Source organism: Mustelus asterias, chromosome 2, assembly GCF_964213995.1.
Source record: "Mustelus asterias chromosome 2, sMusAst1.hap1.1, whole genome shotgun sequence".
NCBI classification, from domain to species: domain Eukaryota; kingdom Metazoa; phylum Chordata; class Chondrichthyes; order Carcharhiniformes; family Triakidae; genus Mustelus; species Mustelus asterias.
In genome coordinates this window covers 40,760,845-40,778,650 of record NC_135802.1, presented here as the reverse complement: position 1 = coordinate 40,778,650, position 17,806 = coordinate 40,760,845, and the positions used below count along the sequence as shown (strand labels likewise).

Sequence of the window (17,806 nt, the reverse complement as noted above, 5' to 3'; positions counted from 1 at the left end):
ATGTCCCAATGGAAAGGATGAGACACTTATGCATAGAGAGCCCACCATGCAGAATCTCCACTGACTGAAGGAGGTGAAGCAGCAGCTGTGCCCATTTATACTCTTTTGAGCAAAATGGTGAACCAATTAACTAAATCAAACAAACTGAGGGACAGATTGGAAGAGCAACCCCTCAAAGGCATACTGCAAAAAAGAAACAGAATTTCAAAGGAAGGGTCCCTATATTTTTGCATTCACCCAAGCAGTCCAGGTGGGATTTGAGCCCAGTATTATCCTGGGTCTCCGTATTATTAGTTCAGTGACATTGCTACAATACCATCATCAGGTCTCCTTTTATAGGTAGACTAATACACATCAGCTTGAGGGGCAGGATGGGAGGAGTCCAAATGCAGGCAATAGGTTATTAGAAAAAAATTAATTTATTGGCTCCTTTTTCTTTAATTTTAAAGTATTTTCTGAATTAATTTCAAAATTCGCAACCATAAGCAGTTGTTTTTTTATTGTACAAATTGACTAATTTAAAGACAATAAATACAAGATAAAACAGAATAAAGTCCAAACACAGTTTGTAGGATTATTGACATGAGGAGGAATTTTAATAACTGGTTATGATCCATTCAAATATAAGTGCTCACTACCTGAGAGGCCAAATTTATTCTAATCTGATATTTCACCCCAGTACAAAGAACAAAGAACAATACAGTACAGGAACAGGCCCTTCGGCCCTCCAAGCCCGCGCCGCTCCCGGGTCCAAACTAGACCATTCTTTTGTATCCCTCCATTCTCACTCCATTCATATGGCTGTCTAGATAAGTCTTAAACGTTCCCAGTGTGTCCGCCTCCGCCACCTTGCCTGGCAGCGCATTCCAGGCCCCCACCACCCTCTGTGTAAAATATGTCCGTCTGATATCTGTGTTAAACCTCCCCCCCTTCACCTTGAACCTATGACCCCTCGTGAACGTCACCACCGACCTGGGGAAAAGCTTCCCACCGTTCACCCTATCTATGCCTTTCATAATTTTATACACCTCTATTAAGTCTTCCCTCATCCTCCGTCTTTCCAGGGAGAACAACCCCAGTTTACCCAATCTCTCCTCATAACTAAGCCCCTCCATACCAGGTAACATCCTGGTAAACCTCCTCTGTACTCTCTCCAAAGCCTCCACGTCCTTCTGGTAGTGTGGCGACCAGAACTGGATGCAGTATTCCAGATGCGGCCGAACCAATGTTCTATACATCTGCAACATCAGACCCCAACTTTTATACTCTATGCCCCGTCCTATAAAGGCAAGCATGCCATATGCCTTCTTCACCACCTTCTCCACCTGTGACGTCACTTTCAAGGATCTGTGGACTTGCACACCCAGGTCCCTCTGCGTATCTACACCCTTTATGGTTCTGCCATTTATCATATAGCTCCTCCCTACATTATTTCTACCAAAATGCATCACTTCGTATTTATCAGGATTGAACTCCATCTGCCATTTCTTTGCCCAAATTTCCAGCCTATCTATATCCTTCTGTAGCTTCCGACAATGCTCCTCACTATCTGCAAGTCCTGCCAATTTTGTGTCGTCCGCAAACTTACTGATCACCCCAGTTACACCTTCTTCCAGATCATTTATATAAATCACAAACAGCAGAGGTCCCAATACAGAGCCCTGCGGAACACCACTAGTCACAGGCCTCCAGCCGGAAAAAGACCCTTCCACTACCACCCTCTGTCTTCTGTGACCAAGCCAGTTCTCCACCCATCTAGCCACCTCCCCCTTTATCCCATGAGATCCAAGAGAATGTTGCATTACCAAAGATGCCATTTTTTGGTTGAGACATTGATGCAAGTCCTATTTTTCTGGTTAGAAGAAAGCAGAAGATCCCATTGTATTTTTATAAAGCAGGGACTTTTTCAACCAAAATTGTGTTCTCAACTAAATCCGCAATATAAGTTAAATGGTCTTTCATCTCATACTTATAGGGCTATACAAGATTATTAAAGGAATGGAAGATCATCCAAATATTGTTCATTTTCATTGATAAACTTTATATTGACTGAAAAACCAATCTTTCAAACTCATTTCAACCTAGGGAAAGCTGTTTTAAGGAAGTAATTTTGGCTTTAAAATAGGTTATGTGAACACAAAGTAGAAAGGTTAAGAAACATTCAAAACTCCACGATATAGTATATGTAGAAAAGCAAGTATGGTTTACCTGAGAACTTAATAAACGTGTGTCCCATGACTAAACTTTTTGTCAGTCTGTGTGACAAGTAGGGGCTCAAAGTCCATAAAAACCAGAGAAAAATCGTGTTACCTACTTGCGACAGAATGGGAGTGCGATGAATCTCATCCAAGCCTGGAAGGCAATTAGGGAACTCTTTGGTGTTGAACCAAATAAACGAAATCAAATTAACTTAGGGACAACTCAAAAGAGGCAGCTCCCTAAAAACCACTCGAAACAAAAGACAAAGCAGAAAGGAAACTTAAAACATCCAATTAAAATGTGATTAAAGAGGTCAATAACACACCACAATCCTTGCTGTGCCCAGCGGGCATGGAAGGTGTCAACTGTGCCCTCAGACACCACATGCTCCCTTTCCAGGGACACCTGGCCGCAAATGTAGCCACAGTAGCGGGGCAGACAGTCAGGTTGGACGACCCCCTCGATCGCCCGCTGCCTGGACCTGTAAATGGACCTTGCCAGGCCCAGGAGCAGGTTCACGAGGAGGTCCTCCTTCTTCCCTGCCCTCTTCCGCACCAGGTGGGAAGACAATTAGGGGATGGGCAATAAATGCTGGCCGTCGATGGTTCTCACACCCCTCGAACAAATAAAAACCATATGTTATTCAATTGTATTAATCAGAAAAATCTTATTTCATCAGAATCATATCCTTTAGATATCTTAGTTGGAGAGTTAGGCTGTTAGAAAGATTTTGATGGACCAGATGTTTTGCACCAAGTTGACCATGATAAACTTATAATTTTGTTTAATTTAGGGGAAGAAGAAAATTATAACCTTGGTGTAAACATTTAATTATGATAGCTTTTTTAAAAATAAGACGTGAATCTATTTGCTGTTTCAAAGAAACTCTGGTTTCAAAAACAAATCTCCCAAATTAGTTACAAAGAACTTAATGACAACTGAACAGCTGGAGTCGGAGTTGCCCGTGCGATGCCTGCCGGGAGTTGTAGTCAGCTTGCCCCAAGGCGCCGGGTTCAGATCCGGGTTAGCAGCTGCTGCCCAGGACTACAATTCCCAGGCTGCCGCGCGCGCCCTCGGTCTGGGAGGATGATGCGAGCGGTCCCAGACATTTTCCTGCGGATTACAACACTCGATCTAAAGGTGGTTTAAAGACAGTCTTTAGGACCATGGCCAGGGCTGCCACTTGGCACTGACAGGCTGACAGCTGTACCTCGCCACCACTGCCACCGGATTAACCCCTGACAGCTTTGCCCAGCCATCGCTTTCTGCTTCGTTGCGCAAACCCGCACGGGCCTAGTCTGTTTATAATTCGTTTGTTTTGTTTCATTGAAAGTCAAAGTTGGGGGTGAGGGGAAAAATACCTTAAGGTTTTGGACCCTCTTCGTCTGCAAAAGATGGCGGATACTAAATCCATTCACGAGCGAAGATTTGAAGCTGCTGTCAGTGTTATTCAGAGTTTACCTAAAAACGGTGAAAGCATTTTCTTCTTCCATATTGTTAATGGGGGGAGGGAGTTTTTTAAACATCTCTCTGGGAGGGTTGGTCTGAAACGAATTTATTTTAGGATTTTTAAAAAATTCCTCCTTTGCTCATTGGGTTTATTTATCCAGTGAGCCCTGATTCGAGCACTGTGATGATATATGACAGTCGTCATGCTGCATGTCAGGTCAAGTCATCCCATATAATTTTTGTTGTCATGTGAGAAACTGATGGGAGGAGGCACTTATTACAGTTTTGAGTGAATTCTGGTCAGTGTTAATTATTATAACCTGGGAATGTGTCCTGTTTATACCTCACTTATAATTTGGTCTCTCCCTTTTGAAGTTATTTGGATTAAGTACCTTTGGTACATCACTCTGTCCTGCTTCATTCTGTTAGCAGGAACAGAATTTTAAATTTGTTCTGAATCCCTTAGGGTTTATTTCTAGAAGGATTAAATTCAAAAACAATCGTTTTGTTTAACTTGTATGGAACATTGGAAAAACCATATTTAAGAGAGTACTGAAAAACCATACTTAAGAGAGTACTGGGCCTAGTTGTGATCTCCATATCACAAGAAACATATGGAAGAACTACAGTGGATGCAAGGAAAAATCACCAGAACTGAGAGACCAGGAAAAACTGAACAGGTTGGAGTGTGTTTTGTCCCCTTAATAAAAAAGGAAGTCTGAGGAGTAACCTTTAACGTTAATGAAGAGGTTTAATCAGGTAGAAATGGAAAAGAATGTTTCCATGTGTGGGGATAGTCCAAAACTAATGGTCATATGAGTTACTAAATAATTCAATACGTTCTTTGGATGCGTCATTGACTGGAGCAGCATTTGTTGTCCATCCCTAGTACGCCTGGTGCGGAGAGGGAGGGTCGGGATGGTGACCTCCTCGTGAACCTGCTCCTGGGCCTGGCGAAACGCACCATTTACAGGTCCAGGCAGCGGGCGATCGAGGGGGCCGTCCATCCTGACTGTCTGCCCCTCTACCGCGGCTATGTTCACGGCCAGATGTCCCTGGAGAGGGAGCATGCGGTGTCCACAGGTGCGGTTGACGCCTTCCGTGCCCGTTGGGCACTGCAGGGGTTGGGGTGCGTTATTGATCCTGATAATCATATTTTAATTTGATGCTTTTCAGTTTCCTTTGTACTTTGATTTTTGTTTGGGCTGTTCCCCCTCCTTTTGGGGAGCTGCCCCTTTTACTTTGTCCTGACTTAATTTGAGTTTGTTTATTTGGTTTGACCTAAAAAGAGGCCACCACCCCCTCAAGGGCAATCGGGGATAGGCAGTAAATGCAGGTCTAGCCAATGATGCCCGCATCCCATGAGTGAATTCAAAAAATCTCATTAGTTACTGCATAAAGTTTTTTCTCCTGAATTTTAATTGGATTTATTAGTAACTCCTATATTTGAGATTGTATGGAACTAATTAGATTGAAGTGAGATTGCTACCAGATTGAATTTTTGTGGCAAACAGATTATATTAATTTAATATGAAGCTAGAAAGGAATAGAATGTAATGCTAATATAGTCAGTTGAATTAGAATGAGGAGGTTCCTGTGGAACATAAATTCAGTCACAGATCTATTGGGCTGAATGGCCATTTTCTGTTCAGTAAATCTTATCTAATTGGATAATGCAAAGAAAATCAGAAATGAGAAAGGATCATTATTACTCCATCCCTCCATGTCCTATCTTTTGCATCACAGCAAGCAATTGAACACCAATGCTTTTTCCCTCCTATTTTGCCTTGCATATCATTTGAAACATTTCAGTCTTTGCGTAATGCACCTTGTTGTTTTAGTTTGCATCAGTCTTGACTTAGTGGTATTATTCTTGCTGTGTGTTGGGTTTCTCAAGCCTCTCTTTAGAGATTTGATCCTATAATATAGGCTGATAGTTCAATGTGGTACTGAATAATGTAGTGTTGAATAATCAGGGGAGATGCCTCTTGGATGAGATGTTAAACCAAGGTGCTGTCTCATCTTGCACATCAACACACAAGATTCTATGGTATTATTTAAGGACTGCAGAGTTCTTTTGGTGCCGCAAGTGAATGTTTATTTCTCAATCAACCTTCAAAACATATTTGCTATATTCCATTTATTTCATAGAGAAAAAAAATTGTCTGATCCTATTTTGCACTGATTATCTGCCATATTTCTTGGCACTGTAACAGTGGTTACACTCGTTAACTGTGAAGCATTAATCATGGAAGGTGCTATATTAGTGAAAGTTTGTTGATTTCTGTTAAATATGTAATCCAGATATGTGTAACTATTTTAATTAATATTTTGAAAATGTAATTAAAACTGTAGATAAAGATTTTAAATGGAAATTTAGTTCCATTTGGAAATTGAGACTGGAGCTGTAGGCGTCATCGTTATCACACAGAGCATAAATCCATACTTTAAAAGTGAACTACTTGGTGTAGAAATCTGTTTTAAAATGTTGAATAATCTAATAGCTGCTACAAATTACCTCAGTTTATTTTTCACACCACAGTGCAACATTAATAACACTGAGTTGACAAGTAATAGGTACCACATGGGCAAGTGCAAAATTGGGAAAGGATAGTAATGGTAATTTTCTGTTCAAAATATTTTAAAGGCATACATACACCAAACTACAGCATTCCATTTATTTTTACTTCATAGAATTCTGTTGTGCGTGTTTTTACTTTAATGTGGCTGGTGTAGTGAATTGGCATACTATCTTTTTACCACAAGAATGCAGGTTTGAATCTGCTGCAGAATAATTACAGGCCCAAAGCACAAAATTGCCCTCCAATAAGCCAAAATGAATATTCTCAGCTTTGGAAGCCATTCAGTTGCTGGCATTCAGAGCAGATTAGTAAAAGTTCAAGAGTTAGACTTTAGGTGCATTTGGAGGAATTTTGTGCTGAGTCCGGTTCATGTTGTACCTGACCTATTTCTGATATTGGCACAAAATGTTCAAAATTTACATATATTCCATTCCCCAACACATGCATTCCCTCACATTTAATCTAAAAATACTCGAAGAATAGAATTTTAAATATTGTGATTGTTCAGTCAGTTTTACTGTGGTGAGCAAGGCCATGAGATGTTGGGATATGGGTTTGCAATCATGATTTTTGGACTTGATAAATGGCCTTTTTTGTTTGATTTGCCAGGAGGAGTCAATATGCTTTCCCACAGAAGGGAAATTTGTATGCAGGCCATTGACTTGGGTTCCTATAAATAGAGACTGCCTAAAACTGGAGTGGTTCAGTAAGGAGGTTATGCTTGTAATGCATAACTCTTAATAATAAAGTACGTGAAGATTCATTCTTCACCAACTGGCTTTCTGAAAAATAACCTGCTAACAGAGGTTGGTTGCCAAAAGGTGAAGGTTGAAAGCTAAGAAAAAGAAAATCAACATTGGAGTTTTGGGGAGAATGGCAGAAAACTAGTGTGAATTGTCAGGATACAATTACCCTCTGAAGAATCTGAACCATATAACCAATGGACGAATGACGACAGTTATGTTCATACCAAAGAGCAAACAGTGTATGGTCTTACCATTGTTGCTTCCTATCAGGAATAAAATTGGAAGTATTTTGTGAGCTGTTTGCCTATCACGTAGATAATTTCTGCAAAGTCATCATTTCTAAACCATGATCTGTTGAATACCTGTGATGCATGGTAAGACTTAGATTTTGGAAAGCAGATGATCAGTTAAAGAAGGAATATATCATAGATTTTAACAGATTGTATGAAGGATTGATGATTCAATTTGGGGATGCATTTAAATTGCTGGATTGTGCTAAGATGTCTCAATTGGACAGGCTCTTGGTTCTAAGTGCTGTTTGATTCTTGGAAGGAAGACCCTCTAAAATTGGATATCTGCTGCCTTCAAATAATTCATATGATTTCCTTCAGCCCTCATGGAACAAATGGCACATTGTGTGGTGATGAAACAGTTGAAGACTTGGTGAATGCCAGGCTCAGAAATGTGCCCATTCAATGGAAGATTTAAATACAGGCAGAATGAGGATGAAAGCTTCTTTAGCATATCTGGCTACTATAGCAGGAAACAGAATTGGAACAGCAATAATAAGTACATGAATCCCAGAAATGTCCAAGGAAGAGTTAACAGGTGCTTAAGGTGTGACTCAATATCATTATGTGATGAACTGCCCAAAGTGGAAAGGCAGGGTCCTCAATGTCAGATGGCACAAAGAATTCCAAAGAAGATGATGGAGATAATGAAGCTTACAAATTTTACTGGTCACCAGGAGTTTTAGTCCTTTGAATGTGTTAGCTATGTATTCATTAACTGTGCAGTGCTAGTATATGCTTCAACAGGATGTGGAACAAATAGGTTAAAATGGTATCTAGGTTGAAGGATTGAGACAAGGTTAGTGAGGTTAGTGCGGCCGAATTTAGAGTATTGTGTACAGTTTTGGTCACCTAGTTACAGGAAGGATGTAAATAAGGTTGAAAGAGTGCAGAGAAGGTTCACAAGGATGTTGCCGGGACTTGAGAAGCTGAGTTACAGAGAGAGATTGAATAGGTTGGGACTTTATTCCCTGGAGTGTAGAAGAATGAGGGGAGATTTGATAGAGGTGTACAAGATTTTGATGGGTATAGATAGCGTGAATGCGAGCAGACTTTTTCCACTGAGGCTAGGGGAGAAAGAAAACCAGAGGGCATGGGTTAAGGGTGAAAGGAGAAAAGTTTAAAGGGAATATTAGGGGAGCTTCTTCACACAGAGAGTGGTGGGAGTGTGGAATGAGCTGCCGGATAAAGTGGTAAATGCAGGGTCACTTTTAACATTTAAGAAAAACTTGGACGGGTTCATGGATGAGAGGGGTGTGGAGGGATATGGTCCAAGTGCAGGTCAGTGGGACTAGGCAAAAAATGGTTCGGCACAGACAAGAAGGGCCAAAAGGCCTGTTTCTGAGCTGTAATTTTCTATGGTTAAGGAATATGAAAGTGATATTTGCTTTATGTTTAGTGATGACAATGTATTGAGGTAAAGAATGTTGTAATTCTGTGTAAAATAGCTGGAGTAAGCTATTGTATATGTACTGATTTGTCTCTAGTGAGATACAAAGTTTATTCAACAGCAAAGGTATGAAAAAGGCACAAATTAAACTTGACATGAAGCACAATGAGGCAGTTATTTTTGGGAAATCGGTTGGTCTGCAGTTTACCCAGTCAGGACATTAACCTCATGTTTGTTTGCCACAGTGTTTTATTGAAACATTTGTTTAAAAAAGTGCATTTTAAATGCAAGTTTGGCTCACATTGAAGAAAACTGTAAAAACAAGTATGATTCTGAATGCACTTGACAGTGTGAATGCTGGAAGGATGTTTCCCCAGAACTAAGGGGCACATTTTTAAAATAAGTTGTTTGCCATTTAAAAATGAGATGAGAAAGTTTTTGAGTGTTTGTAGTGTTTGGAATTCTCTTTCCCACCAAGCAGTGGTGGTTGATCATTGAATGCACTCAGGGCTGAGTTGGGCAAATTTTTGATTGATATTGGAGCCAAGGATTACTGGGTGCACACAGGGAAGTGGTAAGAAGGCTGCAATCGAATCAATCATGATCTTAATGATGGAGCAGGCTCGAGGGGCCATCAATCAGAATCAGAGACGAAAAGCAAATTGTCTGAAAGTTACATAGTTTGTTTACCCTACTTGTCAAAGGTTAAAAATCCTATTTAAAAAATGCAGGTGTGATTGATGAATATACAAAACTAAAAGAGATTAGTGACAAGTGTTGAAATTAATAAAAAACATTGGAAAATGTCACCACATTCTCTTGGAAGCCTTCCATTGACATTAATGAGGTAGTTGCCATGGGTCTAAAGGTATGAAAGACAGAAATATTTTAATTATCTAAATATAGTTACTTATTCTATAATAAGTATCATTATAGAAATAATTTATTTTCTATAGTGATACTTGGTAAGGACCAAGGGTTATTATAGACAAAATCACAGAGTGAGAAAGTGCAGTTCAAGTACTGATAGTGAGTCCAGAAGTGATTTTTACTTTTGAAGACAATTGTGTTCTAGAGAAAGACGCTCCAATAGTACAATAGTATTCTTGAAAGACAAAACAGTTCAAGTAAAGACCACAGCTTGAATAGATTAGGAAAAAATATATAGACCACAGAACAGTCTCAGAACAGAACTAGAACAGAAGTCCTCATGATCATGAAGTTTTGGTGGCTGCCATAAAGCCTAAGGAGAGGCAAAAGAATGAGAATAAGATAGTTGGAGAGGATTTACAGTTTATTCTGAAGTATCAGATAAGGGGCAACCAGCATTGTCATGTAGGTGGATGTACACTGGAAAAAGTCCTTGCGGACAGCACTTTGAAGGTTCAAGTGAAGCTAATTGCTAAGGGTTTTATGAAGTGAGTGGATATTGCAAATGTTAGTGGACTCTCCCACAGCTGGAAAAGTAATCTTGAAAATCTGTTTAGCTTTTTTGGCCACATGCTAATGGGATGTGTAGATCAACATGCCTAAAAGCTGCATTTCTACACGGTGAAGCGTTTCAGAGAGAACTGTTTCTGAAACCAGCCAGAGAAGCAGCAGATGCAGAAAACTAAGGAAATAAACATATGTGGCTTGAATGATGTTTCCAGGGTGTGTTTTTGTTCTTTGGTGTGATCTGTTTTGCTGAAAATAGCTTATATTCAACTAAAAGCTGATCTCACAATGTTGGTATTGTAAATGGAAACTTTCAGACATCTTCTTGATGCATGTTGATAATTTTTATGACGTGGTACTGTGTAATTTGAGAAATGAATTATTAATAAGCTTGGACTATAATTTAACATTGGGAATTTGGCATGTGGAGCTTTTAAAGATGTTGGTTGAGATATTAAGCAGAATAGATCTGGAATAGCTTAAAATCATCAAATCTGACTTGGAAGGGTTGCTTCCATCCCGGTTAATCATTTTAGGCCATTAGAAAGAAAGATAATGTTATATCTAAAGAAGGGACAATTGGGAAGCTTAATTGGAAAGTTGAACTGGTTGGACACTTGAATAAGATCAAATGCTAGTTTTGTTGTATTGGAGTTAAGATCTACCCAAGCTGAAGTTCATACTAGACAAAGTTCGATCCGAGGGTGAAACCTATCTTGATAGATCCTAACTTTGTTTTTTGAAAGTTACTGAACAAATTCACAGGAGTTTACTGATGAACTTTTAACATAAAAGAATAAAACATTTATTAAACAAGAAAAACATTACACCAAACAAAAAGATCAGAAAGATCTCAATACAAATACCAGAAAATCTTTCAAACTTGCACCATTTCTTTAATCCCAGCAATACCTTTACAAACACACAAAAAAGTGAAGATTTACCACTGCCTTAACACTGGCTTCTTGCTTGGATTGGTCCAGTTGTATGATTCTCTTCTGGCGAATTTCTGAGCATTCACTCAATGCTTTTTCCCCAGCTGGTAACTCTTCCTGAGACACCCAAAACTCCACTCTAAACTCACTGTTACTTCAACTGCAGAGCAAATAACTGAGTTCCTTAAACTCAATCCCCCATAAGCCTCATAGTATTTCTTATCAGAGAGCTTGGAACTCCTGTTTTCCCTCTCTGACATGAACTGTTTTTTTTGTCTGTGTCTGTGTGACACTGGACTCCTGCCACAAGGCAACAGTATAATTGTTTTTCTGCTTTGGTCATCACTAAATTACTATCCCTTCTGTAAATCACTTTCAGGATTGTAAACCTAATTAAAAATGCATATACCAGACAAATACAGAAAACCTGACGTTTTTTGCTCGGAGGCCCTCCAGACTTTACGGCACAATCTCAAAAAATGAATTGAAACCATATTCCACCTTTCTTACCACATAGAAATATAAATTAAACTTAAAGTTATAAATTGTCCCTGCCTGCTGAAACACCCAAAAGTAGAGGACATTTTAAAGACAAATAAAACATTTAAAAAGTCTGGGTAACTGCATACTCAAGTTCCCATAGTAATCATTTCCAGCAATCTTCACATACTAATCTTCTTGAAGTGTTCTAGTGCAGTTGATTTCTTGTGTAGGAAAATGGGAGATGTTGTTCTCATCTTGGGAAATAGAGGAAATTAAAAAAAGGTTCTTAAAAGTACTTAATGCTGAAACACTGGCTCTTGTGCAGGCAGTGGATCAAATTCTCCCAGAGTTGTTGCACCATGAGCCAACTAATCTTACTTGACTCCGGCTTCTACATGTGTTTCCCAAACTCCACTCTTGAACAGACAAACCTTAGAATCTTCTCTCAAACAATGCTTTCCCTCAGCTGTTCCCAGCAAGGATCCATTTCCAAGATTTCTGAATCTTTCAGTAATTCATTTGGCTTTAATAGCCATGAGCTTTCAAACTTTCATTCAATCTTTCAGAGAACAAGCCACCGATTGCTTCACAATTGCCTCAGCTATTGATTCACGGTCTGTAGTCAGATATCGCCATCCTTATGATTACTTCAGATCTCTGACTTCCCACTAGCCAACTTCATCAGATCCGTCTTTAACTTCAATGAACAGTGCCCTGCTCCAATTCCAGTCTTTTAACTTCAGTTTCCTGGAATTCCTCTTTTCATCCACTGGTTTCTAGAACTAGCTGTCCTTTAGTTTCTGGGACTTGCAGTAAAGCCCATTACTGCATTGTTCAGCTTCTGGCACAGCTGAACTGTGCTCTCTCAAGCTATTGAGCCTTTTCTACCTGGGAACAGTTAAACCAAAAACATCAGGGGGCGAATTTTCCCATTCCATCCACCACAGGAATTGTAGCAGGTGAGGGGCGCACCCTGTGGCGGGATTTTCCGGTTTCTGGGTGAGCGCAGCCAGAAAATCCTGTCCCAGGTCTTTTCCTTAAAGGTGCCCCCTGGCTGCTAAGCCACAGCTTATTCTTTCTCCAGGTTCTTGTTTGACTTTCACACAGTTAACTCTCTAAGCACAATAGAGACGCATTTTAAAATGAAACCAAAAGCCCCCATACACGCAAAGACCTTTGTTTGACATGAATCTGACGAGTTTTACCCTTTCTTACACGGAAAAACTGAATTAATCTCACTTAAATCTATATCTTATTTCTAACATCCAACAGTACAAACATCAATCACTTAAAACTACCTCTGCTTCCTTACAGATGAAACTTGTGGTTGTAGGGTTAGGAGGCTTATACTTGTAATGTATAGTGACAGGAGAAACCTGTGACCTCAGGGTCCCTGTGAGATACCCCTGCAGAACTCTTAGGCCTGTGGACCGCAGTTTGCTTGCCTGTGATGTGTGTTTGGGAGTGTGATTTTCACAGACTGAATGCCTATGCATTTCCCACGTTGGTGTAACCTTGTGTTAAAAGTTCAGGTTCACACGTCTTGCTCATTTTTCTGGTGATACAGTATCATTCTGTGACTGGCTGGTGTTTAGTCAGAAGTTTCAATGATGTCTAAAGCACATAGGACCCCTTTAATGTGCGATACACACAGCAACTCTGTGCATGCATAAGCAAGTAACTATATAAATAAATAAACAAGTATGTCATTTTTGGTTCCATAATTGGTTTCTTTTTCAACTGGCGTTCGGGAATACAATAAGGGATCATAACATGTGTAACCCCAGGCATTTTCTTGGTTAGTTTGCTGTCAAATGTATATGGAGAAACATCATCATGCTGTTATGGTTATGAGGTTTATAAGATCATATTTTGACACTGTAGCTTTAAATTTAGGGTAAATGAAAGGGATCTTGTGACCTGACCTGCAGTCTGCCCAACAGTAAGCCTTGGTGGTTTGATTGTTAGGGATTAAAGGAAGGCTTAGTTTAAAAAAAGACTTGATTGTTTTACTGAGAAGAACGTGCAAGGTATTTACACTTTTGGGGGTCAAAGATAACCAATTGCCCTTGCATTTAGGTAAAAATGCAAATGTGTTTCCTGCTGCTATGCAGAAGAGGGCAGAGGAAACTACTTTAGAGATCAGGTTACAGGCTTCCTTACAAATTAATGAATATCTCAGACAAACTGGGGTTCTGTGTAGTCAGCAAAGTGACATGGCTGCTTGGCTTTGCAAGCTACTACAGCCAAGCATGGGACAGAGATGGATTCTACTGAAAACGATGCATCCTGCAACCATTTAAGAATTCTGGGAGATTTTCCTGGCATGGCTGAGGAAGATCAATCACGGAATAAGCTTCCTGTTGCTGGTAGATGTAAGAAACTCTCTGAAAATTTAGGAAAATGCCTTGAGATGGTTACTTAAAGTTATTATGAGGATATGCAAAGCAATTGTGGCCTGTTTGCTTAAAGGACTATAATTCTCTGAGTGTGAAGGGTGATGAGTATAAAAGGAGGATGTCACATTCTGAAGAGTAAAGTACAAGTTGTCTATAAAAAAAAGTGTTGGTACCTATTAAAAAAAAATTTATCGTGTTGTCTTAGTCACTTGTTTTAAAACATGAAATCTTGTGTTATTCTTTCAGCTAGTAACTGGAAATTTGAATCTGTTTTTAAAAGTTATTGGAAACCCTTCTTCATGCTTGAGGCTCCAACCTATTGAGAAATCCACAGATATGCACTTTGTTTGCTTGCCTTGATATGAGTACTCTGCTAATCTGGCTACATACCTTTTATATAAACCAAGTAAAGAATTGAGGCTGACCCATGCATCAATTTGGCTAAGTTTAAAGCAAAATATACAACTTGCCAGTGCAGAGCATAGATAACTTTCCTGCTACTTCTCCAGTTAGTACAATCTTGTGTGTCAAGAGTATAGCTTTTGTAAAAACACTGGAATTAATATCCTGATGAAAATATTTATCACTGGCACCAGACAAACCTTTAACTTGGCACCTAACTCCACATCAGAGATATCTGGGATTTACCACTCTGATAATGCCTAAGAGTTAATGATGTCTAAATTTGGATTGTTGAACTGTTTGACTTCAATCAGTTTGGATTGTATTAGCATTTATATAACCAACCTTCCACGAGCTATGGAGTAAATTAATCAAGCTTTCCTTCTTAATTATCAACTCAGACATCAAAATCATGAACTAACAATCATTCATTAACCTTGCAGTAATAATTAGCAACATAGCAACTTGAGATAGGCTTACTTGACAAAATGAATGAACTTGTAAAGACAGTTCAGTTTTGTCAGAGGTAACTGCTTGCTGATTGTGATTTTGTAGTTTATAATAAGTAGTATTAATTGGTGATATTAATTCCTTAGCTATTAAACAAGTATTGGCTATATTAAAGACTGCATGCTTGTAATTAACAAGTTTCCAGAACTTAGACCTGCAGTGGATTGTTGTGATCTCTATAGAGACCATTGTCTTTTAAACAGAAAATAAAACTTCTAGTTATTAGCTGAAAGAGTGACACATTAAGATTTCACGCTTTTATTGTTTAAATGACTGAAAAAAATACTCTTGACAAAACGTTATTTTTGTAGGCAACTCACTTTAAACTATAGAAATGACCAATCTTCACCCTCTTGTCACTTAAACCTCTCAATGGAAGTATAGTTCTTAATAACAGTTCAGGTTGCCCCTTACTTTTTTACTTTCCCAGCTGGATAACTCCTATTCCCATAACAGTCTTTCACTATGGGAGTTGTGCTGTAGATGCCTTTCTTTAGCTCCAAGCTAGTGGAATCTTCCAGCCTCCTTTAATTCCTCAACGAACTTGGTCTTCAATTTCAGTGCGAGTTCCCCCCTGTGTTCTGTGTGGTGAATGTAGAGTCAGTATTTTCTCTGCTTAAGATGGCTGGTTCTGTTTCTTGCTCTCTACTTCTCAAGTTGGCTACACACTATACAAGACCAAACTACAACTGCTGTTTGTCTGTAAATTGCCTGGGCTCATGTGGAAGCCTGTAGCCTGATTTCAGAAATGGTTTCTCTCTCCTCCATGGCCATGGGCAACATATTTGCTTTGGATCTAAGTAGGAACGCTGATCAGTTATCTTTGATCACAACTCTCTTTCATCTTAGAAGTAAAGGAATAGTTTACACCCACTGTTTACAACTTAACAGGTATAAAATCTTTCTTGGACATTGGAAGACTTGGGATCCATTCTTAGTGTACTAATTATCTGGCTGACATTGTCTCTAAGCATAAATACCTTGCACATCCATTTCAATAAAACAATCTCAGGTCTTCTTCAGATCCCAAGCAATTATTTGTGCTTATTGCCAGGCAGACTCCACAGATCTCATGAGCCTTTTCATTGAGCCTACATTGAAAACTACAGTCCGAAAATATAGTTAACGTTATAAACCAAAAGATAATCCTCAACATAATCTTATAAACCTCACAATTGTAACGGGGTGAATAGGTTCTTCACCTTCCTCTGTCTTCTTGGATCCAGGAGTAACGAACATGTGTCGAGAGTGAGTCTTACTTCTGTGATGTCTCTTTTTTCCCTCTTACCTCCACATTCAGATATTTTACATATGCTTTTCCACAGGCAATTAGGATCTCTTGTGCTGAGTTGTACAGTAGACAATTTATTTCTTCCACCGCTGTGTGTGCAGAACAAGATATTTGACTCTGCTCTAGTATCATCTTGCTTTAAATTATATAAACATTGGGATTGTCCATAACTAATGTTTATATTTGTAAATGTGTAACAGATCATCTTACTCTGGGATTTATCAGTAATGATGATAACAGTGTGACTGGAAAGGACATGACATTCAAACATCAAAGTGCATCAGCAAATAAGGTCAGTGTAAGGAAAAATAGTAAAAAGCCAAAATTAAAGGCTCTATATCTGAATGCACGCAGCATTTGTAACAAGACAGACAAAGTGAAAGTAGAAATAAATGTGTGAGATATGATAGCCATTGTAGAGACTAGATTGCAAAGCGACTATGGCTGGAACCTGAATATTCAAGGGTGTAGTAGACATTTTTGGAAGGACAGGAAGAAAGGGAAAGGAGGTGGGGTGACTGTTACTGAAGAATGAAATCAGTATAGCAATGAGGAATGATCTTGGGTTGGAGGATTAAAATGTGAGGAATCAATTTGAGTGGAGGTGAAAAATAGCAGAGGCAAGAAGTCATTGGTGGGAGTAGTTTATAGGCCTACTGACATTAGCCACACTGAACAACAGAGGAGAAATCAAGAAATGATGGAAGCTTGTAATAAAGTTACTGCAATAATCATGGGAGATTTTAATCTTCATATTGATTAGACAAATCAAATTGGCAAAAGTAGGCTGAAGGATGAGTTCAGAAAGTCTATTTGTCAATGTATTAGCATTTGCACCCTTTTGCATTTATATTGTTTCAACCAATGCTTCTACTTTCTCAGAAGACTGAGGAAATTTGGTATGTCCACCACAACTCTCATCAGCTTTTACAGATACAACCAGAAAGAATGCTTTCTATGGTGTATCACAGCTCCTGCTCTATCCAAGATAGCAATAAACTACAAAGGGTTGTGAACGAAGCCCAGTTCATCACTCAAACCAGCCTCCCACCCAATGACACTGTCTACTCTTCTCGTTGCCTCGGAAAAGCAGGCAGCATACTTAAGGACCCCACGCATGCCAGACACACTCTCTTCCACCTTCTGTCGGGAAAAAGTTACAAAAGTCCAAGGACATGTACCAACCGACTCAAGGACAGCTTCTTCCCTGCTGCTATCAGACTTTCGAATGGACCTACCTTGCATTAAGTTGATCTTTCTCTCCACCCTAGCTATGACTGTAACACTACATTCTGCACTCTCTCCTTCCCTTCTCTACGAATGGTATGCTTTGTATAGTATGCAAGAAACAATACTTTTCACCGTATATTAATACATGTGACAATAAATCAAACCAATTGCATTGTTAAAGACAGCGGATGAACATTGGATCATCTGTAACTGGATGCAGCTGGAACAATTGGTGCGAAAGGAACAAGAAAGATTCTGACTTTCTGCTGAACTATTTGGCGAATGTGTCTGCTCAAGGTAGAAGATAAGCTTAAAACTTATTCTTTCACCACATACAATCCGTTGGATTTAACATGGTAGCAGAGGATGAGCATTAAGTCTTGATGATTGGACACTTTAAAAGAACATTATGTTTCTATTATCGGAAGGAAAAGAAACATGCTGCTGTTGACCAATTTAAGTT

At 39.2% G+C, this 17,806-nt stretch overlaps 1 protein-coding gene across 4 annotated transcripts in view; it reads left to right on the top strand.

Annotated features, from left to right (window-relative positions):
* The first annotated feature begins 3,268 nt into the window (after nt 1–3,268).
* acbd5a (acyl-CoA binding domain containing 5a) overlaps nt 3,269–17,806 on the top strand; it is a 98,501-nt gene continuing 83,963 nt past the window's right edge. Inside the window, exons 1-2 of one of the 4 annotated variants that reach the window (XM_078233895.1) lie at nt 3,285–3,669; nt 16,314–16,405. Coding sequence is in view for 2 of the 4 variants with exons in the window: in XM_078233885.1 (XP_078090011.1) it covers nt 3,594–3,669 (76 nt within the window). In the remaining 2 variants the exon portion in view is untranslated. Of the gene's footprint in view, nt 3,670–16,313; nt 16,406–17,806 lie in introns of all 4 variants that reach the window. The other 3 variants (XM_078233885.1, XM_078233904.1, XM_078233912.1) reach the window with 3 other exon arrangements.